General features: G+C 30.9%; 2 protein-coding genes and 1 long non-coding RNA gene across 3 annotated transcripts; 2 read left to right on the top strand and 1 right to left on the bottom strand.

Annotated features, from left to right (window-relative positions):
• The first annotated feature begins 817 nt into the window (after positions 1–817).
• On the top strand, positions 818–5,227 carry LOC126676346 (uncharacterized). Its single transcript, XM_050370529.2, has 6 exons — positions 818–1,022; positions 1,114–1,164; positions 1,799–1,850; positions 1,937–1,995; positions 2,131–2,176; positions 4,769–5,227. The coding sequence occupies exons 1-6, from the start codon at positions 897–899 to the stop codon at positions 4,909–4,911; spliced, it is 477 nt and encodes a 158-aa protein (XP_050226486.1). The 5' UTR covers positions 818–896; the 3' UTR covers positions 4,912–5,227.
• Positions 5,228–6,050: 823 nt separating this feature from the next.
• LOC130015379 (uncharacterized) lies at positions 6,051–7,658 on the top strand. The gene is made up of 2 exons (XR_008790537.1): positions 6,051–7,388; positions 7,527–7,658. It is a non-coding gene; the product is annotated as an uncharacterized LOC130015379 (long non-coding RNA).
• Positions 7,659–14,342: 6,684 nt separating this feature from the next.
• Positions 14,343–15,277, bottom strand: LOC126677824 (zinc finger protein 8). Its single transcript, XM_050372620.2, has one exon. It carries the CDS (start codon positions 15,105–15,107, stop codon positions 14,391–14,393), a length of 717 nt encoding a protein of 238 aa, XP_050228577.1. The 5' UTR covers positions 15,108–15,277; the 3' UTR covers positions 14,343–14,390.
• Positions 15,278–26,000: the final 10,723 nt, after the last annotated feature.

Genomic DNA, 26,000 nt, shown 5'->3' on the forward strand with positions numbered 1-26,000 from the left:
TGCATAAAGAAAAAGATAACGACACAAGTTCTCAAACTAATGGTAACACCGACGTTTTGCAAGATCTTGCGAAGGTTTAGAATTACGTCTCCATTTAATAGATCTGAAAGTGAAGAAAAGTTATCGGCGTGGATCTGTAATTACATCCGTTCTTCTCGTCTTTTTTCCCTTTTTTTCCCACAAATTTATATCACTAAACAGATGGTTCTATACGCAACAGGTTAACTGGTTCATCCCGTTTCTGACGGTTTTATCCGATCCAATCCGGTTGAACCGATTTTTTGATTATTAGAGACAATTGGACCGGACAGCAGGTCGGGTCCCGTTTAAACCGGTTTGACCGGCCGGTCCGGTCTGGTTTTTAATATATTGTTATTAACGAGAGGGACAAAGCTTTTATTCAATTGAAATGAAATAGGTTAGATGCAAAACGCTATGTTTTGCAATTAAAATGAGCTGGTTCAATTGAAATGAGTTGATTGTAAAAATCAGTTTTCGTTCGTTGATTTTCGTTTAGAAGGAAGCTGGGTTATATGGTGACTCAACTGATTATATTGATATGGTAGGCATCAATTCGCCACATAAGCGATAGATCGGCATATGCACACTCCATTGAAGGTTGGACATTTTTCAAACAATTTACTGTATTTTTGGACATTTTGTGGACGATTTAAATGCTTAGACATGATGAAGAGTTTTTCCAAATGTTTGACCTTTTTGTGTTATTGGTTGGGCCAAACTTAGCATCATGAGCGAAACGACAATATCAAATAAACGACAGCCAGTGTTTGGCATAGTTTATGAAACAACAAACCGACCCGTTGACGTCGCAATAACCCGTAGCAGGTAACTACCTCGCGGTGAGGTGAACGAACTAATTACAGAAGAAGAAAACAATGGGAACAAGGGAAGTGTACGAACAGAAGCTAAGAAGCGGGAATTTGGATCACGACCCTACCATTAACCCTGGCCTCGGCTCTCCTCGCTGCCCTCGCTGCCTCTCTCTTTTAATCCCTAATTCTGTATGATTTTTGCTCTTTTTTTCTTTTCATGAATCACTCATAATTGGATTATTATTCTCATTCAATAGCTATTACTTTTCAAAATTTTCAGGTTCGTGGAGAATGGACCATGACTCCTGTTTTGCACGACGCCACTGCTGTGGTCAGTTACCGCCTCTCAGTTTTCTCACTTTGTTTTGTACATTTTAATTTTCTTCCAATTCTATATAAGTTTTAGCTCAATTTCATTAGTTTTTTTTTTGTATTTCAATTGAAATTGTTTTTAGCTGTATGCTACTGTAGATGCTTTGTATAATTGTGTTTTTATTGATTATTTGTAAGGTAAAATAAAATCAAATGAGTGGTATTTGTTATAGAATAAAAGAAGAAGATGCATTATGGCTCTGGATTATGTTGTGCTTTCCCTCAACATATTCAAATTATCCATTTTGCAGCACTTCAATGCGTCTGTTTGTAGAACTGTTTTTAATTTTTATTCATTAAAATTTAGATGTAAAATGTAGAAATAAAACATAAGAAGATGCATTATCGCTCTGAATTTAGCGAGTCAGCTGACAGCAAAAGCGTTACATTAAAGCAATCACACAAATTGCAGTTTTCACTTGTGGGCAGCAGCAAAGCCAAATAGGGATACCGAATCAAAATCATCAACTGCAACTATATGCTTTAACAAGTAGCAAATAATTGTCATTTTCTTATTTTAAACTCTAACAAATACCACTCATTTGATTTTATTGTCTTTTAACGCTTTCTTGTATTTGTTCATGTATAATTAGGCTGGCTCTGGTATTGGTGCAATGCTTAGTGCTGTTCATGGTTTTAATACAGGTACGTTTATCAGATTCATACTTATTTTTTGTTTTATTTTTTTTATAAATTGTGTTTTGTATGATGTTAAATTGAAATATTTCTAGGGATTCCGTTTCTTCAAAACCGTCTTAAAGGACCAAAATGGCTGTCTCTTATAGTTGGGGTATATATCACGTTATCCTTGATTCATTTTCTTTTAAGATTTTAATTTTTTTGAGCTCCAACATAAAGGCATGTTACTTGTTATGACTTGAATACTGACGAGCATCAATTTTTGATTTTGATACTTTGTTGGCAGCTTCCTCCGTTGCTGCTGGTTTCAGGTGCTAGTGCCGCATTTGGAGGTAAGCATAGCCTCTTCCGTTGTTTGATGTACATTCTTAGAAAATAGTATCAACGTTCTTATCTCTTAACTTTTTTTTTGATTCCACAAAATCTCATCTAGAAGTGCTGCCAATTGTGGCTTCTTTGTTTATCAAGGGAAAGGGATTTAGACGTGTACTTTGGGATTTTAGTATGAATATATGAGCAGAAGATTGAAATATTATCTTTCGCACTTTTAACTGACACATATTAGTATTTTTACCTTTTGTATCGGTGATATGACATTTGAGAGTTTTGTTTCTATAAAACCAAGGGGACTGGTGCTATTGGGTTATAGTGGTGTTGGTAGAGATGGCGAGGTTTCTTACAAGGCAGTGAAAGGCTTAAAAATTAATGCAATGCTGTGCAATTTTTCTCAATTCTGTAATGACTTTAATTAACTTGCTAACCAACATGATTGTTTGTTTGCCAATTCCTTAACTACAGCCTTTTTCTCTTTTTACTACTTCAAAACAAACTAGAAAACCATTAAATTTAATATGAGCATAGTTCCCAATCAGTGATGTCCTCACCCATTTACCTCTTTGGAAGTTTTATAAAGTCTTCAAGGTTTTTCTTGGTCATATTTCTAGTATGGGATTTGTTATCTGCATAAAGTTTTATGCCTCAGTTTCATATCCTGTTCTGGACTTTGCTTCAAGTTCAGAAGATGTAGATCACATCAAGGGTCATTTTCTTTGATAGTCTTCTCGATTTTATATGTTAAATTTAAATTAGAACATGCAAATCACATTGCACATAGAAATATAAAAAGGGAAATTTGAAATTGAATGGCTTAAGCTTGATTGCTTTCAAATTATGGCCAGTCGGCCAACCTTTTTAATCCCTTGAATAAATATTTTTGTTTTAAGAAGGTTCTGAATTAATTGGGTTAGTTTAAAAATCTCCAAAAACTCAGCATGAACAATCTGGCAAATCATGCAATGCAAGAAAAAGACCGAAATAGTGCTCTGCCTTGAGAGGGCACAAGAAACTCAACACCCCTGACAACAACAGATAGCAATAGTGAGTTGAAGAATTTATGTATATAGATAGGTATTTAGAATGCTAATCCTGCCTGATCTTGATGAGGTTCACCAGTTACATTTTGGGGAGCCTAAAGCTGGACCAGTGACCTGTGCGGAATGTCCTTCCTCACACATAGGGGTGTAAATGAACCGAGCCGTTCGCGAGCAGCTCGGTGTTCGGCTCGACAAGAGCTCGGTTCATGTTCGTTCGTATTCTAAACGAACCGAGCTCGAACTTGATTTTATGTTCGTTAATATAAACGAGCCGAACATGAACATAGTGGTGTTCGGCTCGTTTATGTTCGCGAACAGCTCGAATAAGAGTTCATGAATAAGCTCGTGAACGAGCTCGACTAAGAGTTCGTAAACAAGTTCGTGAACGAGCTCGTATATAGTTCACGAACAAGCTCGTTTAGAAACTCGATTAGGTGGTCGTGAACTAATTCAAATCTAGATTAACTTGTATAATTATGTTTCTAATTTATTCAGCTCATATTCGTGAACGAGTTCGATTAGATTGTTTTTAATTTATTCAGCTCATATTCGTGTTTGTTCGTTTAAAAGTTCGTGTTCGTTCGTTTATCCGCTAAACGAGCGGGCTCACGAACGAGCTCGTTTAGTACTTATCGAGTTCGTTCGCGAGCTTGTTCGTGAACGAGCTCGTTTAGTACTTATCGAGCTCGTTCGTGAGCTCGTTCGTGAACTTGTTCGTTTAGCGGCTAAACGAACGAACACGAGCTGAACACGAACCGAACATGAACACTATAAAATTTAAACGAACCGAACATGAACACTCTGTTCAAAGCTCGACTGAACATGAACCGAACATGAACACCTTGTTCGCTAAACGAGCCGAACATGAACACTCCAAAGCTCGGCTCGGCTCGGTTCATTTACACCCCTAAGTCAGAAATCTGAAGCTCGGCCAAATGAGTATAATGATAGTGGGCTATGAGACATTTGACATGCTAGGAACTTAATACGGTTGCATTTGGTAAATTTTATGGAAGTTAGGTTGCACAGACACTTCATTCAAACGATGTGTCTCGTTTCGAAAACGTTTCGGATACAAAACTTTGTATTTTACATAGGAAACCTTAAAATAACAGCGTTTCGCCATATCCGTGTCCAAGTGTCCCGTTTCCCTATGTCCGTGAACAATTAACTAAAGTTTGTCTGTTTTGACGATTTCCTTTTGGAATCAAAGTTTTAACTAGCTAAGAAAAAACATGAGATGTTGCTATAATACTGTGCGCTGAGGAATAGTATATACTTTTTGAACTATGAAATCTAAGGGCCTCAAGTTTTGGTAATTATTGTATTTGTGCTCTGAACAGACAAAATATGGGGCTTCTTTTAAACTTTATTTACTATGCGTCAATATTCAGTTGAGAACTCAAAAAGGATTTTGTTGAGCACATCAATTATAGTCCATAGCAGAGCATCCTGTTCGTTCATTCTTAACGCATCTTTCAATTTTCTTTGTTGATTTATTAATTTAGATTCTTGTTTAATTTAACATGACTTTTAAATGTACATTTGCAGGTTATGCACTTCCAAGATTTGCTCAACTCACTGTAACATCCTACTATGCTGCCTCAAGTGCCTCACATTATGGGATTTCACTCCTTACTCGACATATTGAAGAGGCTCACACATCCCGGGTTCAGCAAGGAAGGAAAAGATGAGTATTCAGGTGCACACATACTATAGTATTAACTTCAGTTACCTCAATTTTGTTAGTGCTGTTATAATTGTTGGCATAGAGGCATGGTCTTGTAGGGGTGGAACTATCTCCTTTATAGCTTTACTTTTTTTTAGTAGTAGATTTTCTATACTTGGAATTGACTTGATGAGAAGTAAATATTGTATTAAAGATTACTTTTCAGTTTTCAGTGCCCTTTCAATTAGTTCACTTGTAAAGGTTGATACTGATTATTGAAAACTCCTTAACATGTATATTTACTTGAGAAATCTTTAAAGTGATGCTATTACTACTGTGTACCTTTTGATGTGTGAAAAATAAGTGCTTTACAACCATGACAAAACTCGACAGGATCAAACTATCATTATTGTTGGGAGATGTTAATCTGTTTACGTGACCATATTAAAGTTCCACTTACAATGATGTTTGTTTAAATCAAGAACCTGAGAAATGAGTTTAAGGAGTTTAACAAGTATGTCAATTCCACCTGGTTTGTGATTTTTGGCGGTTCTCTTTAAGTGAGTGTTGTTTTAGCCAGCTTGATGTTGTCAGGGTTCCATAGCATTTTGCGTTTCGGTCTTTTCTGTAGGCAGTAGCTATTTTACCATAAATTTCTGCAACCACATCAGAAGTTTTTGTTGAAGAGTTAACATGAGGAACTTTTTGCCTATTAGTTACTCCTATAAGGATAGTGCCTTTTGCTTTAAATTACTATCGTTTGCATGTCTATAGCCGTAGTTGTCAAATCGAGAATCAAATCGTAAGATTCGGTTTATTTTTTTAATATTATTTTAAAAAAATTTACTTGTATAAATTATATGTAAATTTTTATTTATTTCTAAAATTTAAACTATATAATTATTTAACACATGAAAGTCTTAGCAAATAAAATTAAAACAATTTTAGCAAAAGTGTTTGACAAAGTAACTATTGTTTCTGTAATGTTTTTATTTGAAAGGGTTATTTTAAGTGATAAGTCATTTTTAAATTCTTTACATTATTAAAATCTTCTTTTTTTCTCTTTTAATTTATGTTATATGAAAAGACATTGTTTAAATAATTATTTCTTAATCTGTTCTCTCCAAGTTTTTGATTTTTTGTTTACTTTAGTGAATTGTATTGAATCGCACGAATCATAGATTCATTAAGTTTCACTGTAGATTCGGCACCGATTCGTTGTAATTTGAGATCTTTCAGAGATTCAAATCGATTTGGGGGTGAATCGAATCGAATCGTAAGATTCTAATTGTGAATTGTACGATTTTGATAACAGTTGCTATAGCTCATCAAGATTCAGAACATTAGTATGAGAACATGGTGTGGTGTCATAAGTATGTGCAACCTTTTTATCAGGAAATTAATCTGTGTAGCAAACTGGTAATTGCTATTAGGAGGAGTGGATATTTACAATTGCATAAGTACCTGATATCATCCTATTCCATCTCGTACATGTGAAAATATGCATTTAGAAGGGTCTTGTTTCTAATGTGAGGCTCATTTATTGCCTTGAATATAATATTGTTCCATTCGCCGTTTATCAATCAGAAATTACACTTACCAATATTCGGTATTCCTTAAATTAGTATGTCGCATACGGTCCTCACAAAATATAGTGGGCAGTTGATGGTTCGAGCATTATTCTTCAGAGTTTCCCAGAAAATTGTGTCTCTGAGGTGATGGTTTTATGAGTTAACCTGGCCTGGTTGTCTGCTGAGTTCTTATGGTCTTTCTAAACTTGGTGTGTCCTGTTTTATGGTTTTTCCTTAACCGATTCTTTTTTTCTTCTGAATGTAACTGTATCTTTTCAAGAAGGAAATATGGGAAACTCTTTTAACAAATTTGAAGTTTGAATTACCTTAGTCTAGAGTTTTGGTAGCAGGGACAGCTTGAAGTAGGTTCCAACTTACGTAGGACCCTTATTATTCGAGTCCCTCATTACATTCCAAGCAGCATTTAGTTTTCAAAATCTGAATGTGGATTTTGATATGTACTTACATGGACAACATAGTGGGGAAGAGGACATGTTCCATCAGTGTCACAATAAAGTCCCATTGAGCCTTGGGTGAGCTTGGTAGTAGCCCCACTTGCTTTGGCCCAACGAAAATTAAAATAGGCCTGAGTAGTTGAGTTACAACACTAATTCCTTCTTACTTTACAAATAGTTTTAGCTATGATCATATCATGTCATTGTATTGGCTTGAAAGCCATTAGGAGTTCAAAACAGTGGAAATTTGGATAAAACCGTGTCCATGGAACTGTTATTCTTTTCTTTTGAATGGAAGGAAGATAAAAACAAGGAACAAATTAACGAAGGTGGCCAAACAGAACAAAGGATTCTTCCAGTTGGCGTACAAGCTTGGTGGTATTAAATGCAAGTGATATGATTCAATTCTAATCCTCCTGCCATGCCCACCTCAAGCCAATGTACTGTGAAAGAAAAGCAATAGTCTCCTTGGTCAGGTTGTTCTTCTTATTCTTCTCTGTTTCTTATTTTTTTCAAAATATTTTGCTGTATTTTGGCACTTACTTAGGCACATATTTAGCAAAAGTGTTGGTTGGGTACTGTATAAACTATCAACCTCGTTTGGAACCTCATAGGGATGTGGGCCGAGGTTTCTTGAAATCAACTGCTCTCTCTCTCTCTCTCTCTATGAAGTGAAAGTGGTCCTAATCATAATGTATGTACTCTTTCACAAGTCTTTATTGTGCTACTTTATATCATCTTGCTCATCACATGGCCTACCCTAAGATGCATTTACTTGTGGACCCTCTAGATAGTTGGGGTTGATGTTAACATTGAAGTTGGATGCAGTATTTTTTTAGACAACTTCCTCAGTTGCCCTTGAGTTTTTGGTGACACTAAAGCCTCAATCAACCCCATTATAATTGGAAATTGTTTGTCTCATTTGCTATCTTTTTGTGTCACATAGGTTCAACTTACACTCTAAAATGTTGGTATGTAGTAGATGTAGCCCTAGCCTAGCCAAACTTATAATAAGATAGATTTTGCCATCTGCTGAATATTGCTATGAAGTTACAATGTCTTTAATTGTCTGTTCAAAAGCTCCATAAATGCTTTATTCTTAATATTTCCCTCTTTGATGCTTGCTATACACTGCACAATCAAACTGAATCACCTCAATAGATTGTTTTCCTTTATTATATAGGGTCTGATATTTCCAAGACCACATACAAAGTTTTTTTTTTCTGTTTAAGTACATTTCAGCATTTAGTACTAAAGCCCACTGTACTGCAACTGAGTGAAAGAAGTAAATATTTTTGGTACTTTTGTGCAGTGGTTAGATAGAATAGATTCAAATGTAGACTGTAATAACAGTTCTGGACCTACTGCTTACCTTGTGGCTGTGGATTGTCCTGTTTAGGCAGAATTTAGATAAGATCTCATGAGTTGAGAGTTTCCGATTATAGTTTATGAACAGCTCCTCCACCACCTTGTATTGCTTCTGAATTCTGAATCCTCAAAGCTGCTTTAAGTCTATGTATCACTGCACTCAGTTGACTACTGACCAGTGTTAGTTTGTACCTCTAAAAATTCTCTTTAATCACATTTTTGTATTTTTTTAACTGGTGATAGATACTAGTGGGTGGGTTTCCTTTTGCACAGATATTTCACTTGCTTATTTATTTTAGGCTTAATCATCCAAAAATACATCACCATTCGTTTATTTGTCAAACTTTTAAAATCGTCAATTTGACTCCATTTCTCAATTTTCAGTTTCATTTGTACTTATTTTTTACAATTGTGTTCAAATATGTCTTTCATATTTGACATATAGTCTCAATGTTTAGTACTTTTTTAAATATTTTGGGCTTATTTAGAGTGCATGCCAAATATAAACGACTTGTTTGAACCTTTTTCTGAGTGGAAAAGCTCCAATTTAAAAAAATGGGTACAATTGAAAATGAAAGTTGAGAAATGGGGTAAAATTTATGATTTAGAAAGTATGGAACATAAATAAATCAAAGTCAAAAAGGTGTAGTATTTTTGGATGAGTATGTCTTCATTCTACGGTTTAAAAAAATCAGAACTAAACGGTACGATTTGATTTTCTGTATCTTGAGACATTTAGGATTAATCATTGGATTATTAGTTTACATCACTTATTTAAAGTCTTAGTCAAACTTATTTTCCTGTCTCTTGATGAAAATTGCAGATCAGTATAACAATTAATGACTACCAATATAAATAATTGAGCTCTTATTTATAGTAGTTTTTCACCAGGATTGTACCAAATTATTCAGGATTGGGATAGAAAAACCATGATTATGCATTTAAGCGCGGTGTTTAATTAGTATTCGATGACTGGTTCGAATTATATATGTTCAGTACAATAATTGGGCAGTGGAAGACAGATGTGGGTAGGAGTTACTTTTCAATTTTCATTGATACTTTATTTTCTTACATTGCTGTAATTATTGAGTTCTTCTTTCGTACAAAAAGCACTCATTGTGTCACCGTTAAGTTGCCAATAATGTGTTGCAATTATATAATTTTGGTATTGAAATCTTTAAAACTGTCTTTTTTAGCTTCTCCTAGATAGTGAGACTTGTACTATTTAAGTTCTGATGGGAGGGAATGACCTGTTTGTGAGGCTTTTTCTGATAAAAGCTTTAATTATTTTTATGGATTCACTGAAAAAGTGAAGCACATAATGCTGTTTTAGCTGAAAGTTCTGTTCAACCAGAAGTAGAAAATGCTATTCGTCATCGTTTTACTAATAGGGTGGTGTTATTTTCAGAGCAAAAATTGATAGAGACAGTAATTTATTTTTACTATGATAAGGTCGCCCTTATTTAATTTGGATACATTTCTTTCTTTTTGATAAAAGAAAGATAAATATGTCAAAATAGAATTTGTTTTTTTTCTGCTTTTATTAATTTTTACTTTGGAAATAGGGTGCCCTACTAATATTCAGACACATGGGATTATAGATTTTTTGAAGTGAATTGTGATGGTTGTATCAATGTTTGAGATACATGGATTACAATAGAATACTATGGTCAGCCCTTAACATTCATTTACTGCCTATTAACACTACAACTTGAATTGAATCAAACCAAATTAAAATTTTTGAACTTTTTAAAATCAAACTAAACTAACTTTATAATAATTTTTGAATTTTCAATTCTGATCTAGCCGAATTGAACTAGTCGATTTATTTTTTTGGTCTGATTCGGTTTGCATTAAAAGTGAACTAGATTTTCTTTACTTCTAAATCAAATCAAATTGAAAAATAATGTTTCTACAATATCAACCTGAACTATTGAGTTTATCAATTCTGTTAGGTAACTCGGTTTTATTAAATTTTTGCGAACCTCTGATTTACACTCATATTCAAGACCTATAACATTTTTTTTTTAAAGATTTATAGACCTTTTGTTATAATATCAACTTTGATCGGTGGTTGAACTAAGGCTGCATTGCTGCCTCAAATCATGTAATTATACTGTGTTTCATTTGGTATATTAGATTCATAAAAGCGGTTGCTTGGCTTTCCTCTTCGCCAATTAACATGTAATCCTATGTTGATTCAAGCATAATTAAGGGAAGCCAAACTAGCCATTTGAACTTTTGAATTCATCCCCACATGCATAGTCTTAGTAAGGACATTATAATTCGGCCTGAGAATAACGGAAGCGAGTCGCTTGTCATTATCACGCGTATTAGCCTCGATCACTGAATTTAAAAGCTCGGCATCAAGAGTAACATGATCAGCATCTATAACTGAAATCGGCTGTTTTTATTCCAACTTAAGCTTCAGTTATAACTAATTGAAACAAACAACTCAAATCAAAACTAGTAAACCTACCTACTGAATGATCCTCAGTAGATGGTATATAAGGCACATTTTCGTTGCTGATATTGGGTGAGAGAGTCGACAAAATACAAATCCCAACATAAATAGTTGATCTATATACTGAAATCTTGTAAAGTTGTAACTGATTGAGTGATGTTTGTTAGTAATTCATTGAATGATGCTCATTAACATCTTACAAATTCTGACAAGGCTGAGATTACGGAAGGGGACACAAAAGGCAGTGTCAAACTATCAATGAGTTAACTCACCAAAAAGCTAGCAAAAATAGTTACACTTAAATCATTGTTGACAAAGGTTTTTGTGTGCCTTTGGTTTATTGTAAAAACATAATTTTCCCCTTGAAAAACAAGCATTGTCATTACTTGGGTAGAATTTTTCAATGTTTCAAGGATGCTGGCTAGTGAAATATGTCAAATTCAACCCTTTTAATCACATAATATAGGATGTGGGGACTAATATATTAGGGAGTAAAGAAAAAGAACCCACCACGGGTAGTTCAATTGACAAAGAAAACGGCCGGCTCGATTGAATTGGTTCGTCCGATTAATTTATGAATGGATTTATTATTTTAAAATTAACAATCTGGTTTGTTTATCAGTTCAATTGCAATTTTAGATTCTTAAGTCCTTCTAATAAAACTAGACCAATCACTAATTTTTGGTCGAGCCGGTCCGACCAGCCAGTTCGATATTTATTTTTAAATTAAACATTGCCCCAATTGAATCAAGGCTAATGCATTTACCTAACTTCTCTATGTAATGTCTGTGTTGCAGGCAAAAAAGGGCCAATAAGGTACAAATAAAAGGTGGAGAAATAAAAGATGGGGTTCTCTAACTACCGTGTCATAGGTTATTTAAAGTCTCTTACACAAAGCAAACATATATAAGGACATAACCTTTTAAAGTCATCAAAGCTTTAGCACTATAATTACCTCACTCTAATGTCAAAATGTGTGAAATGTCACAATTCTAATTTTCTTCATTTTTTCATTCAAGATTTTTTTTATATATTTTGGTTGAGAGTTTTTCACTTACAATTAAGTCGATGTGTACACTGAAAATACTAAAACTCAAATTCACTAGACTAAAATTTAACGGATATTTTTATAAATATTCTCCATATGAATATTAACACAAACAAATAGATATTGAGTAAAGGGTCATCTCGGTTTCTAAATTTGTAATTCGAGATTAAAAAAAATAAATTTAGCCATTTTGATTAATTAAGAAGAGTAGTCTCTATTTTTTGATCAATAAAATAATATCTTTTATTTTTAAGTCAGTTAATGATAAAATTGAGTTATTCAGATTCTTAAATTTATTTATATTGTACAATTTTGTTTTTAAACAGAGAACATTGTCATTGATTTCGAGAGTGGGTTGTTTAACTCTGAGTCATAAGTTTAAAGACCGATCGACCTGCTCAATAGATATCTAATTTCGATCATGCTGCTTATCATTCTTTGGTCCCACGAGTTTGGAAAATCTGGCTATGTTTTCCATTAGATTTTGGGATCTCATCATTGTTCTTCTACTTGTAATAAAAATGAATGTCTAATTTGCATCAATGGTCTTAAAATTGCCACATATTTTGTTAGCGTTTAGGTCTCACATCATGATATAAACCTTGAAGTAGATCATATCAGACATCATTTAAGACTATGATTAGTACATATTCAAATATTTGAAGAAATATATTTAATTTATTTTTCAATTTAAACTTATTTTATTTAATTAATGAAGATCAAGTAGATTCATTTAAAAAAAAAAAATCAGATTACATAAATTCAAATTGAGGCGGAATTAAAAAAATTGGATCATTTGATCTAACATTATAAAATTTTGAGTCAATTTAATCTTAATTGATAAAATTAGACCTAATTAATTCATACAACATAAATTTACGAACTGAAATGGAAAGTTAATCTTTTTCACAGTTATCAAATTATAGTGTTTTCATCAATGGCTGAGGTAGCAACTGTCCCCCAAATTTTATTTTTTTTTACAAAATTAATTTTTCAAGTTTTGATTTTTTTCATCAAAATATGGTTACTGAATTTTAACTTTTATATAATTAGCCCTCTAAAATTTTATTTTATATAGCTATTCCATAGTAGAATTCCTAGTTTTCCCATGATTATAACTAAATAATTCATGGTGACAAATTACTTATGTGAACAACAAAAATGTACATATTTTTCCAATTTTGCTACGTGATTAATAGTCGGTATCAAGTTGAAAATAAAGTATATTTTTGGAGGGAAAGGCTAAGGTTATTATGTTTTTAGTTCACTTTGTTCATTTTACCATTAGATGAATATGATAAAAATTTATCGAACGGTAATAAATAAACAAAGTAAGGTTTATTTTCTAAAAGACAAAGTAACTATAGAAAGACCTATTGTTTGATAGAAGTAAATAAAATATGATAACAAAAGTGACATTTTATAATTGAAATCCGTTTTAGGCACCTTATGGTATTACCAAAAAAATAATAATAAATATTCTACTTCGAGTGTCCGAGTAAGTAGAAATGTACCGGAAGTCATTTAGTTATCTCTTGGGAAAATAGATACTTAAATTACCTAAATGAACAAAATTTTAGATTAAGTTTAAAAACACTATACATATATATATATTAAAATATATTTGAAGTTTGGCAAATGCATGCCATGGAAATATCTCTATCTTTCTGCAATTTTGAAGCAAAAGATCAGACATAAAAACCTTATCACATCCACCTCTGCAGGATGAACACTTGCACTGCATCAAAACTCACCTTTCTCATTACTGGACAAATATATATATTATATATACATATATACACACACGTGTATACCTACAGATTTTCATGCAGTTTTGAATTATATTCGTCGCACGTGTGACCAAGTTCTGAAGAACTTACACAGAAACTGAACATAATATTTTGTTTTTGTTCGTATTATACTATGAAGCTACATTGTCACTTAATGTACACTGTAAAAACCTTTTTCAAGTACGGGAACTTTTTTTTTTCATATTTCTCGCTAACTGGAGAATGATAATTCTTAACCTAAAAATAAATAATCATTATCTTATGTTAAAATTGCAACTAAAAAGTTTATAGAATAACACAATTACACTCAATGAATGTAATTCCTCTATTTTCACAAGAAAGAAATCGGTATAAACATTTTTGGGGTTATTGAATTATTTATTTTTGACAATCATGTTCAATTTATTATATTTTCCTTATCCAACATTTATTTTTCAACATAAAGAGTTTATTCAAATAATTTCGGCTACCAATTGTCTATGTGGCCGACGAATCGCTGGATATCCAACTTTGCCAAATAGGCAACCGTCGGCCATATAAATAATTATTGACCAGAATTGTTTGGATGACCTCGCGTTACTGTAAAATTAGAAGTTCGGTTATCAAAATATAACAAGTGAAATGTCGATTAATGTTTTATGAAAAATATATAATTCAATAATAGCAAAAATATTTAGCCTGAAAAAATAATCATGCATACTAAAATGAAGAAGATGAAGAAGGGGTTGTTCTTAGAATTAAGGATTTGATTAGCATAAGCTCAAGAAAAATCAGAATTTCTCATTAATTAAATGTTAATATAAAATTATTACAAATGAAGATCTAAACTCACATGGTCTTGTACGCTTGATTTTCCTTCATAAACATATCGTCCCTGCGAGCTAGAACCACCCACCACCTGTGACGGCTTCAATTCCTCGCCTGAAAATAACGGCAAGGGATTCAAAGAACGGTCACGATGAAGAGCTGTACTACTGTGAACGGACGGGATCCGCCACAATCCTAGTGGACTTCCATTAATAGGCTGCTGCGAGCTGTAAGATCCATTATTATGGCTACCATAAAATCTAGAATTACTATTATTATTATTCCATGAAGGGTAAGTTATGGCTGATGTAGGAGATGAACCTATTCTGTAGTTCATCAGACCGTAAATATGCGAATCGGAGTAGCTATTATGAACCATTGTGGACTGAAGATGAGCGCGTTTTGCGTGTTGTCGCTCTCTTTTATGTGCGTTTTGATGGCCACCTAAAGCTTGAGAAGTAGGGAAGTTTCTACAGCAATAATGACACTCAAATCTTCGGTTGTTATTGTCTCCGTTGTTGTTGTTTTCGCTTTCTTTAGCGGCGTCTTCGTTCGTTTCGGCGGAAGCAGACTCGTCGGGGGCGGAGTCATTTCCGCCGAATTCTATGCCGAAGAGACGAATGCCCTTCTCTTTGACGGGTGCAGGGCGGATAAATGGAAGCTGTGAGAAAGATTCCACGTTCATGAAGTCATGAGTCTCTCTATCACTCTTCTCCATCAAGAAAATACGGTATTTTTTTACGTTTTTTTAACTGTTTAGGGTGTCAAAATGTTCCCGATCGAGAGGCCGATGAGGAAGAAGAGGAGGAGGAGGAGGATGAGGAGGAGGATGTTGGAGGAAAATGGAAGAAAGGAGGAGGAGAAGAGAAGAATGAGATGGTTTGTATGTGTTGAGAGGGGGTTGTGGGACCCAATATATTGTAGATGTGAATATTTACGTTGAATATTTAAAAATAAGTCAATTAATTTAGATAAAATAGTTTAATATATTTATCATTTGATACTTTTAATATATGTCAAAACAATTAGTGTTATGAATTTATAAAATTATTTTAACATTGTTTTATAAATGAAGATTGGCGTGAATTTATCAATGTTATGCAATATGCAATTTAATTTAGTTTTATATTAAGAACACTCAGGAATTGGTTCAACACGGACTCTGAATTTTACAGTTTATAATAAGGGGATGAATGGAATATAGGGTTTGGGAGGGTATATGAAAGTGAGTGGTGACAAGGGCAGAAGTTGATGAAAAGAGAGTAAAAACCATGTTATCCTTCGTTTCTTTTTAGTTTGTTTTGGAAAGTTCCCAAACGTACTCAATAATTATGTTTATTACCTACATTGTCTTCATTTCAAGTTGTGTAATATTATCAAGGGCCTAATGTTTCTTAAAAAATAAAAATAAAAATCAAGGGCCTAACGACAAAAAAACAATTTACCTTTTAGCCGATTTTCAATTTTACTCTAACACTGTAATTTTGTCAATTGCATCCAAATTTACACTTTTAGCCTTGAACTCTTTTCTACTAAAAAAATTAAAAATGAATGACCTATTTGAATTTTTTTAAATGAAAATTAAAGAAATCAGTTTAGTATTTGAGGTTGGAATTGAAGTCTAAAATGTAGATTTAGGTGCAATTGATGAAATAGTAATGTCAAGATAAAATTGAAAAACAGTCAAAAGGTGAATGATTTTTTAATCAATAGGTCATTATTAAATGGTGTGCACTCGCTTGCATATCTTTAAACTTTTTTCTCTTAAGAAAATATAAGAAATATATAATGAAGAACCGATCGCCTACAATTTTTATATTAAAAGAAATTACATTGATTTTTATTGTCAGGATAATACTCTCTCAGGTCACACAACTGTTACAGGTAGCACCTCTATCTTTACCGTTCCAATTATATCTATTCTCTTTAGCATTGAAGTTATTAGTTTTAATGCAAAACACACATATATTTTGTGAAATTTTTCGTAAATTGATGATTATAATTATTTTTATTGTCAGGATAATACTCTCTCGGATCACACAACTGTTACAGGTAGCACTTCTATCTTTACCGTTCCAATTATATCTATTCTCTTTAGAATTGAAGTTAGTATTAAGGCTTATCCCCTAAAAAAACCCTCACTTTTTACCCCCAATCCGTTTGCACCCTCACATTGCAAAACCACCAAATATACCCAAATTACGACCTTTCACTTTCAATTGCACCCTCAAGCATTAAATTGATCTCTTTTCACTTGAAAAAATAGGTTTATTTTTGTTTTAAATAAAATATTAAGTCCTATTTTAAAATATATGCTAAAATTTAAAGTATTGATTTGAACATTTTTAAAGTGAAAAAAGGGTAATTTAATGATTGAGGGTGCAATTGAGAGTGAAAGGTCGTAATTTGAATATATTTGGTGGTTTTATAACGTGAGGGTGCAAACGAATTGGGGGTAAAAGGTGAGGGGATTTTAAGGGGATAAGCATAGTTTTAATGCAAAACACACATATATTTTGTGAAATCTTTCGTAAGTTGATGATTATAATTATTACAGAGATCGAATTTGAACAAAACTCAATAGTTTCACCTCTAAAGATAAAAAATAATATATTTTTAGATTAGATTATATAAGATCTTATCCAACTAAGATAAAAGGCGTGGCAAAGATTTTATATCCAGTTTATAATTGGCCAAAATAAATTTTTTATTTAAATTAAAAATAGGAAAAAAATATAAAAATATTTAAAAAACTTAAATTTCAAAAAATGAGAAGGTGGTTTTTGGTTAGTGATTTTTGGTCAAGTTTAGAATTAGAAATGCATCGTTTTTATTTTAAAAACATTATTTAATTAACTTTCATTGATATTGATGATAGTCAATTTTGCTTTTATTTTTAATTTTGTTCAAAATTTCTTAACTATCATTTTTCTTTTTTCAATCTTAATAAGTACTAAATTAATAATATGTGCTGAGTACGAAGTTCAATGTTAAAGACTAGATATGTAATGTTATTTGGGATATATTTAATTTTTTGTGGAAGTTGTTTTTTTTTTTTGATGGAAGTTTATTTTGTCTTTCCTCATAGAAATTAAGAGAGATGTTTTTGTTTTTGTTTTTGAGGAATTTTTTTATTTTGTTTTTTTGCCGCATTAAATTTGATTAAAAATAATAATCAATTTATTTTATTTAATCAAAATCGAATTAATTAAAATTTTAATAAAAAATTTAAACATACCAAAATTAGTCGGTTAATTTGATTAATTTGATAAAAACATATGTATATATATAAAAACTAATAATTAATAATCCAAATTAAAATCTCAAGTTTGGTAAATTAATAGAAAGAAATAACGAAGCATTTCCCTTCAAAAATAAAATAATAAAGAAGCATTTATTTGGATAGTTTTTTTAATCTTAAGATTGGAAAGTCAGAAAATATAAAGTTTTATCCTTGACTACTTATAGTTAGAAGTAAATCCAGTGCCCTATATATAGATAGGTCTTGCTTTCTTAATTTCCCTCCAATTTTAGTGTCTGCTAAAACCCTTATTAGTAGTTGGTTAACTACCAATTAATGCGAAAATTTAAACTACTAAAACCTTCCAGTTTGAGTCAAAAATAATTTAAACTGCTTCTACATGTTTATTTCGTACAATGCTATTCTATACCACAGCTTTTTGGTCAATTGATTTTTCTTTTTAAAACATAGAATGATTATATTATGACAAATTCATAACAGTTACATTTACAAGAAACTCAAAAAAATAATAAATTTACCACTGATGATCTGAATAGGAATTAGCATATTGCGCTAGCATATGCACCGTCTGATTTGCAGATCACCTCACGAAAACTAAATAAGAATTATCAAACTGCTTTGCTAATTCCATATAATCGTTAATAAGCAAATCTCGGCGATAAGGGTTGAATCCCTATTTTCCAATACCATCTGACTCGAAGATGCTATTGTTATATTATTTAATTTTTCAAAAAAAGTTATTTGCACTTTTAAATTTATTTTTTAGTTACATTTAAATATATCCGAAAATTGACAATCATTTATTGGATAAAAGGCTACTCAAACTCAACTTTCTACATTTTAAATAAAAAATTAACTTGATTATATTTTTTACTAAACTAATTCTAATATTTCATATCCTAATTTTTATTTCCTTTTTCATAAATTAACTTTTAGTATTTATTATTTTAATTGTATCTCAAAAAATAAATTTATTTAAGTTTTTAACTCCTTTTTTATATTTGGATGTTACATTACTGAAATTAATATAACCGATTATCTTCATTTTAAATAGAAATATTTTAGTAAGTTAAATTAGTAATTTTATAAAAACAATTAAAATTTATTAAATACATTAACCTAGTAAAATAATTTTGATAAGAATAAGTAATTATGTTATGAGTTTCTCTTATAAATAAAAATATGACAGTTAAACTTGAAATATCCATTGATAATGAAAGATTTACAATTGCTTTACCGTTTGGATTGAGGGTTTTTAAAATCTATAGATTTTAACAAAATCGGTGGATTCTAAATCAATGGAATATAAATCCATTGATTTTAAAATTCCATCATTTAGATTGAAAATAAAATCAATGGTTTTTAATATTATATATGGAAAAAAATAAATAGTATAACAATCCATCATTCATAAAAAAATGGTGGATTTGGACTTTCCCACCTAGTAGGTGGGAAATCAAAACCCTCAAAAATGATGGATTGTAGAAAATGAGGGAATTTATAAATCCATCGATTCTATTAATTTTTTTTAAGGCAAACGATAGATTTTGTCTAAATCTATTGATTGTTTAAAATCCATCGTTTAGCATGCATTATTATTACCATAATGAGCATCATCAATCAATTATTGGATAAATATTAGAATGTTGTATTATTTGTGAATATTTACAAAAAGAAATATATAAAAGTATGAGAATAATTAAGAGATTGGTGGAGACAAATGCAAAGAAAGTGAAGGCTCACCACACACAACACAATTAAATTTTGTTTCCTTCAAAAACTCTCTACTTTGCATAAACTTGTCTCTATCAGTTTAGTAAATTATGTAAGAAAAGATCATCAACCGTTGCTAGCAATTGGGTTCGATCTTTTATTTTATTTTTCTGTTTAAAAGGCACAAAAATAAAAAAATCTCTCTCATGGACCAGGTGCTGTAGTAGTAGTAGTAATAGTTGGTGATGGTTTCTTTATAGCTGTTGGCTGTTTTTATATCATGTTCCACTGCATTCTAAGCTCAATGTGGTCCTCCAAAATAATAAAAATGAACAAATGTTTTACCCGAATTGTAAAAATACTTCATTTATTTAATATTATTTTTATATTACAAACTTTTAAAACCGCTAATTTCAGCCTATTTTCAATTCCGATAGCATTTTTTTTTTTTGAAAACTTGCATCCATTTTTTTAAATTGAAATTTTTCAATTTGAAAAATATTTAAATATATTTTTTATATTTGACACGTAATTTTAATTTTTAAATCTTTTAAAATATTAAAAATTCATTCAGACTAAATGCCAAATACAAATGATATATTTTGAATCTTTTTTAAGATAGATTTTTAGATAGACTCAGTCTACCATGTCATCCGTGAACTAGCCTATCATATTTCGACACGTCATTAAAATAGTGGCGCTATCGTAATTTTGTTTATTACTTTTTTACACCTTTGGATAGTAATATTACGATAGTGCAATTATTTTAATGCATGTTATAACGTGATAGGTTTAGTATACGGATGACGTGGTGGACCGAGTACACCAAAGAATTTCTCCTTTTTCAGTGTAAAGAAACTTTAACTTAGGGCATTTTAAACGGTCTTCTGACATATGGTAGCCATCCATTACGGCATCCAAATATATCTGTTGGAACTTCGACGATCGTGTGTGTTAAGCCTGTGACACCCTTAGACTGCACTCGCACCAGCGAAGTTTCAAGGTTTTTGAAAAACCCTAGGCTGCGCCCTTGATGTGCTCCTATGGCGACCGTGACAGATGTGTTGTACCTACGACTCTAACTTGTTGCAGGCGTGAGAAACGCGTTGTTTCTCTAAAAAAACTGAAACCGCAATTTTTGTTGGAAAGCTCTAACTGTGACGTGAGTGTTTTAAGATGTTCATACACACTAATAAATATGATTAAAAAAATTTAATCAAAATTAGAAAGATAAAAGAATATAGTCCAACATGATGGATTTAATTCAATATAGCATCCATCAAAACTTGTGGTATGCTGTTCGTGAGTAGTTAATCTAAATTTATTGGAAGAGTCGAATAAGAACTTTTGATCAAGCAGAGATTGTGCATTAGAGTTTTTTTATTGGTTTTACTAGAGCAGTTTATACTTCTAAACATCTTAACAGTTCTTTTTCTTATTTTCGCATATTTTTACTTTTTAATTATTTGTAATCTACTTTTTCAGAGCCGCAATCTTTTTAATTTTTTTTATCATAGGCTATACTTCAATATTTGAAGTGAAAGTATTTATATATAGAGATAACAACTCCTCGTCACAATGAGTGAGTGATATCAAAATCAAATGATGATACTGCAAAACAGTCATCCAATGGGGCTTTTTGACTACTAAATAAGCCACCCAAATATATATATATAAATATATATATATATATATATATATATATATATATATATATATATATATATATATATATATATATATATATATAAAGTAACCGAAAAATTAAACTTAAACTAATTGTCATTTCAAATCCCTGCATTAATAAAGAAAATAAATGTGATTATTCCTTTAAAGATGAGAAATACTATAGTAACAACTTTTTCATAGGTATTTAAAATTTCGATAACTTTGCTATAATTAAATAAGCCAAATATTAACCAAATGAAATAAAATTAGCCATTAAATATAAATTTATTGTTACTTTATTCGTACAAAATATTTTAATTTATTTATTTATCACTATTGGATGTATTATACTAATTTTCTTCCAATAAAAAATAAATAAAGTAAATACAACAAAGTGACCATAGAGAAACCATTAAAAATGTGTTATTGCCATAAATACCAATTCACTTATTGAAACATTCTATTATGCTACTATGATATTTATATCATATTTATAAAATATGTATTTTCTTTTTTATATTAATTATAATACAACAAATTTTTCAAATTAAATGTGCATATGTTTTGAGGTACCTATTTTCGGTGTTGAATAATTCTATATTCCATTCAAAATTAAAAATATTGTCAAATATATAAATTTTACCCTGTAAGAGTACGTGTAAATTCTTGAATAGTATAATTTTGGTACATCTTCTAACTTTTTAATATATATTTTATTCATAAAAGACTATTTTCGTTATAAAAAAAAAAAAAGACAAACGCTTGAGTATGGATGATGTACTCCATAATAAAAAGTTATTTTCTTTAACAAAGAATGGAACCTAGCACTTGTTGCTATTAAAGAACAGTTCGTCATTGGAATTTCAATATCAACTAAAGAAATTTAATTTTTTTACTTGGCTTAATATTATCTTTAGTTTTCCCTTTTTTTTATCACATTCAAATTTTTTAAGGGTTAATGTCAAAAAAAATCAAGAAATTTACATGTTTTTTTCATTTTAATCACGAAATTTAAATTTTACTATTTTCATGCACGAACTACCACTTTTTCCCAAATTAATACACGACGCTGGGGCAGCACTAATTTATTGGTGTAAAATGACCTCCAACTCAGCGAATTACACCAATGAAGTCGTGACACTTCAGCACCATGTATAAATTTGGGAAAAAGTGGTAGTTCATGCATGAAAATGATAAAATTTAAATTTCGTGATTAAAATGAAAAAACATGTGAAATTCATGATTTTTTTGACAGTATCCCATTTTTTAATTAAGGTTACTATAAATAGGTTGTGCACGGTTCGGTTCAATTTGGAGTGCAAAATGCCAAAACCGAACCAAATCACCCCTATAAAAATAAGGGTTAATTACATATAAAATCACCACCTTTACACGAATTTTCAAAAATAACACGACTTTTAAAACGTGTCAATTCAGGGCATCACCTTTCATTTCTTTTCAAAAACAACATGGGCACGTTTTTTGATAAAATTTTGCTGACTTGGACAGCCGATGAGAGTGCCACGTGTCACGCCACGTCAGCAAAAATGCCACTAAAAATGTGTCCGTGTTATTTTTGAAAAGAAATGAAAGGTGGTGCCCTGAATTGCCACGTTTTAAAGGTCGTGTTATTTTTGCAATTTCGTGTAAAGGTGGTGATTTTATATGTAATTAACCCTAAAAATAAAAACCAAACTTTATTGTCTGGTTTATGGTTTTTTCGGTTTGGTACACCAAAATTTTTGTTTGGTTCAATTTACTCCAGTCGGTATTTTCTGTTATAAAAAATAAATTAAAAAAACACATCAATTTTCAATAAACCATCATTTAATTATATTTTGAATTAATATTTTTTACTATAATGATTAACATTAATTTTTAATAAAAGTGCTAAAAATTAATAAATTTAATATTTTAAATTATAAAATAAACCAAGGTGGAAGTTCGATTTTTTGGTTTGGTTGTGCCCTGCCCTAAAATCAAACCGAAACCGAAAACCATAATTTTTAAAACTCCAAAAATCAAACACTCTATTAACTATTTTTCATTGGATTTGTTTTGATTCTGTGCGGTTCGACTTGATTTTTGGTTCGACGCAGTTTTTGCTCACCCCTAATTTTAGTCATATATAGAATACTTAATGTCAAATAAAATAGATCTGCGAATCAGACAGCATGTTATCTGTTCCATGTCAGATTATCGAGTTTAATTTTCGAATTATCCCGAATTTCTTACAAATATAACTGTTTCATATTCGACTTAATGAGATTTGATGATTTAAAAAAATAATAACTAAATATTCCTAATCAATTATTATAGCTTATTAAAATAGAGCTTTATATTTGAATAGAATCTACTTGCATATCATTTTCATCCATAAAAATAGACAAAAAAAATAACAAATTTGAGATAAAAAATTGTAATGAAAATTTCTTTAATGTAAATTAATTAACTAAAAATAATTTTTTAATTTTTTAAATTTTCAGAGTAGGAGCAACTGCTCCTCCTCCGGCAGCTCCTCACCCGAGGAGCAACAACTCTTCAGGTGAGGAGCATCCTCAGGCGAGGAGGAGATATGCTCCTCAAGCGAGGAGAAGATATGCTCCTCGGCGGAGGAGTAGATGCTCCTCTTCTTCCGAGGAGGAGCTCTGGCAGAAAATAAAAAAAATCAATAAGAACAAAATTTGAACAGTTAGAGAGTACTTAGGGTGCGAGACAACTCTCTCTAACGAATTCGGCAAAATAATCCCGTTTCAGTAGTTTCCGGTGGAGTGCGCCGGTGGATGGTTTGGGTGATGGTGGGTACGAGCGGAGTTTGATCGATTCCGGTGATGGGGGGTCCAATGAAAGCGGAGTGGGACGTATTAAAATTTAATAATAAATGTTTTTATTTAGAATTTATTTAAAAAAAATTTAAGTTTAAGGACCTGTTTAAATTTGTCCAAATATAAATAAAATAGAAAATGATCTTTAAATGTAGTTGTTTTACATATTTTAATTTTTATAATAATAAAATTATTTAGTTTTTCTAATTCAGGTGCAATACTCAAATTGATATGTGATTACAAGGAAAAAATAAAGGTCAAAGTAGCAAATTTCATTATTAAAGAGTTTACGCATACTCAAATTGATATGTGATTACGAGGAAAGACTTACAAGTGGTTGCGAAAACAAAACATAATCCAGATTATTGGAAAATTTTAACTGGAATGCAGCAAAAAAGAACTGTAATATTTATACAAAATATCTATTTTAACGAAACAATTAAAAGTAACCTCCACTTTTGATGATAGCTTGTTGTTGAACACTCTAGTGTTTGTGGAATTCTAAAGCTCCTAAATAATATGAATCCACAGAGATAATCATAATCGCCATTAATTTCGGGAGTGGATCATCTCGAATTTAAAATTCTCTCAATTTTTCTCAAATCCATTTAGATATTCATTCAAAAAAAAAAACATCATTAATAAACGGCTCATAATTTCATAAACTATATAAGTAACACCATCAAGTAGAGTAATTTCCCTTTATTTTTCTTAAAAGGATAACTCAGGGAAACAAGAAACAAATCCTAAACTGATTAAAACTAAATTTGCAACTTTTTCTTAATATTCTTTATTGCAAAGGTAGGTTATATTGTTGTCATGATTTAATTAAACATATAATCAGTCAATTATAGAATTTAGTTAATGAGGGATCGCGTACATTGCATAATTTTCTTCTTTGGCATATATTTAATTGATACATCACCCAAAAATGTGCATCAATTTGAGTATATAGCTATGTAGTTTAGCCATCATTGCAACTCCAAATACAAATCATATCCCTTCTTATGAAGTTAAACCCAAAACCCTATTTAACATTTATACCCCAAAATGAAATAGATTTTGAGTGCACTCAAAGCTTAATTGTGAATTTATATGTCTCAATAAAATGAAGGACATAAAGCCATATGTCTATATATGATATATGCATAAATAGATATGTACATAGAAATTAATCAATCTTCTAAAGGAAGTTATACAAATCAATTAATGAATGTCACTATTCATCGATTTGTTTTAAGGGATAATGTCAAATAAATTCATAAACTATACTCCCTTCGGTCCATAATATTTCTCACATTTGAAAAAAAATTTGGTCCATAATATTTGTCATGCTATAATATCAAGAGAGTATTAATTGCTATTTTTCCATGTTTGTCCTCCATTAATTTATTGAAAAAATACAATAAATAAATGAAAATTGTAGTTATAAATGTAAACAAGTTCCAATGTTGGGTTAACTTAGTAAAAGTGTTTATAAATTAAGACATATTAATTGTTTTCTTAGTTCTTGTGCCAAAGGCAAATGCGACAAATATTATGGACCGGAGGGAGTACATGTTTTCTCAATTTAATCACGAACTTTAAAACGTCTCAATTGTATGCATGAATTTTTATTTTTTCTCAATTTGATGCATATGATGATGTGACACTCATTTATTAGTGTAATTTTGTTGAGGTGTACATCATTTTGACAGCCACATATTATTATCCCATGTATCGAATTGAGAAAAAAAAATGAAAGTTCATGCCTACAATTAAAACGTTTAAAAGTTCGTGATTAAAATGAAAAAACATGTATTGTTTATGCATTTTTATAACATTACCCCTTGTTTTAATAAATGTTGGTTCTTTTTCCTTTGAATCGTTTGTTCTCCATATTGGCTACGAATTTAATGACGGCTAATAATTGCTAAATTGGAGGGAGGGACTCAACGACTAGAAGCGACATTTATTAAAATAAGGCTTAAGATCTTAAAAAATTCCGGCCTTATAGCCCCTTTTCGATTCTACCCTAACGTTAAAAACTTGTCAATAATTTCGCATTTTATCATTTCAATTGTATCCCATTGTCGACTTTTTAACTTAAAGAATGAAATCATTAAATTAACCATGTTTAAAGATAAAAATAATTTAATTTCCA

The sequence above is a fragment of the Mercurialis annua genome, linkage group LG4, assembly GCF_937616625.2.
Source record: "Mercurialis annua linkage group LG4, ddMerAnnu1.2, whole genome shotgun sequence".
In the NCBI taxonomy this organism is placed as follows: domain Eukaryota; kingdom Viridiplantae; phylum Streptophyta; class Magnoliopsida; order Malpighiales; family Euphorbiaceae; genus Mercurialis; species Mercurialis annua.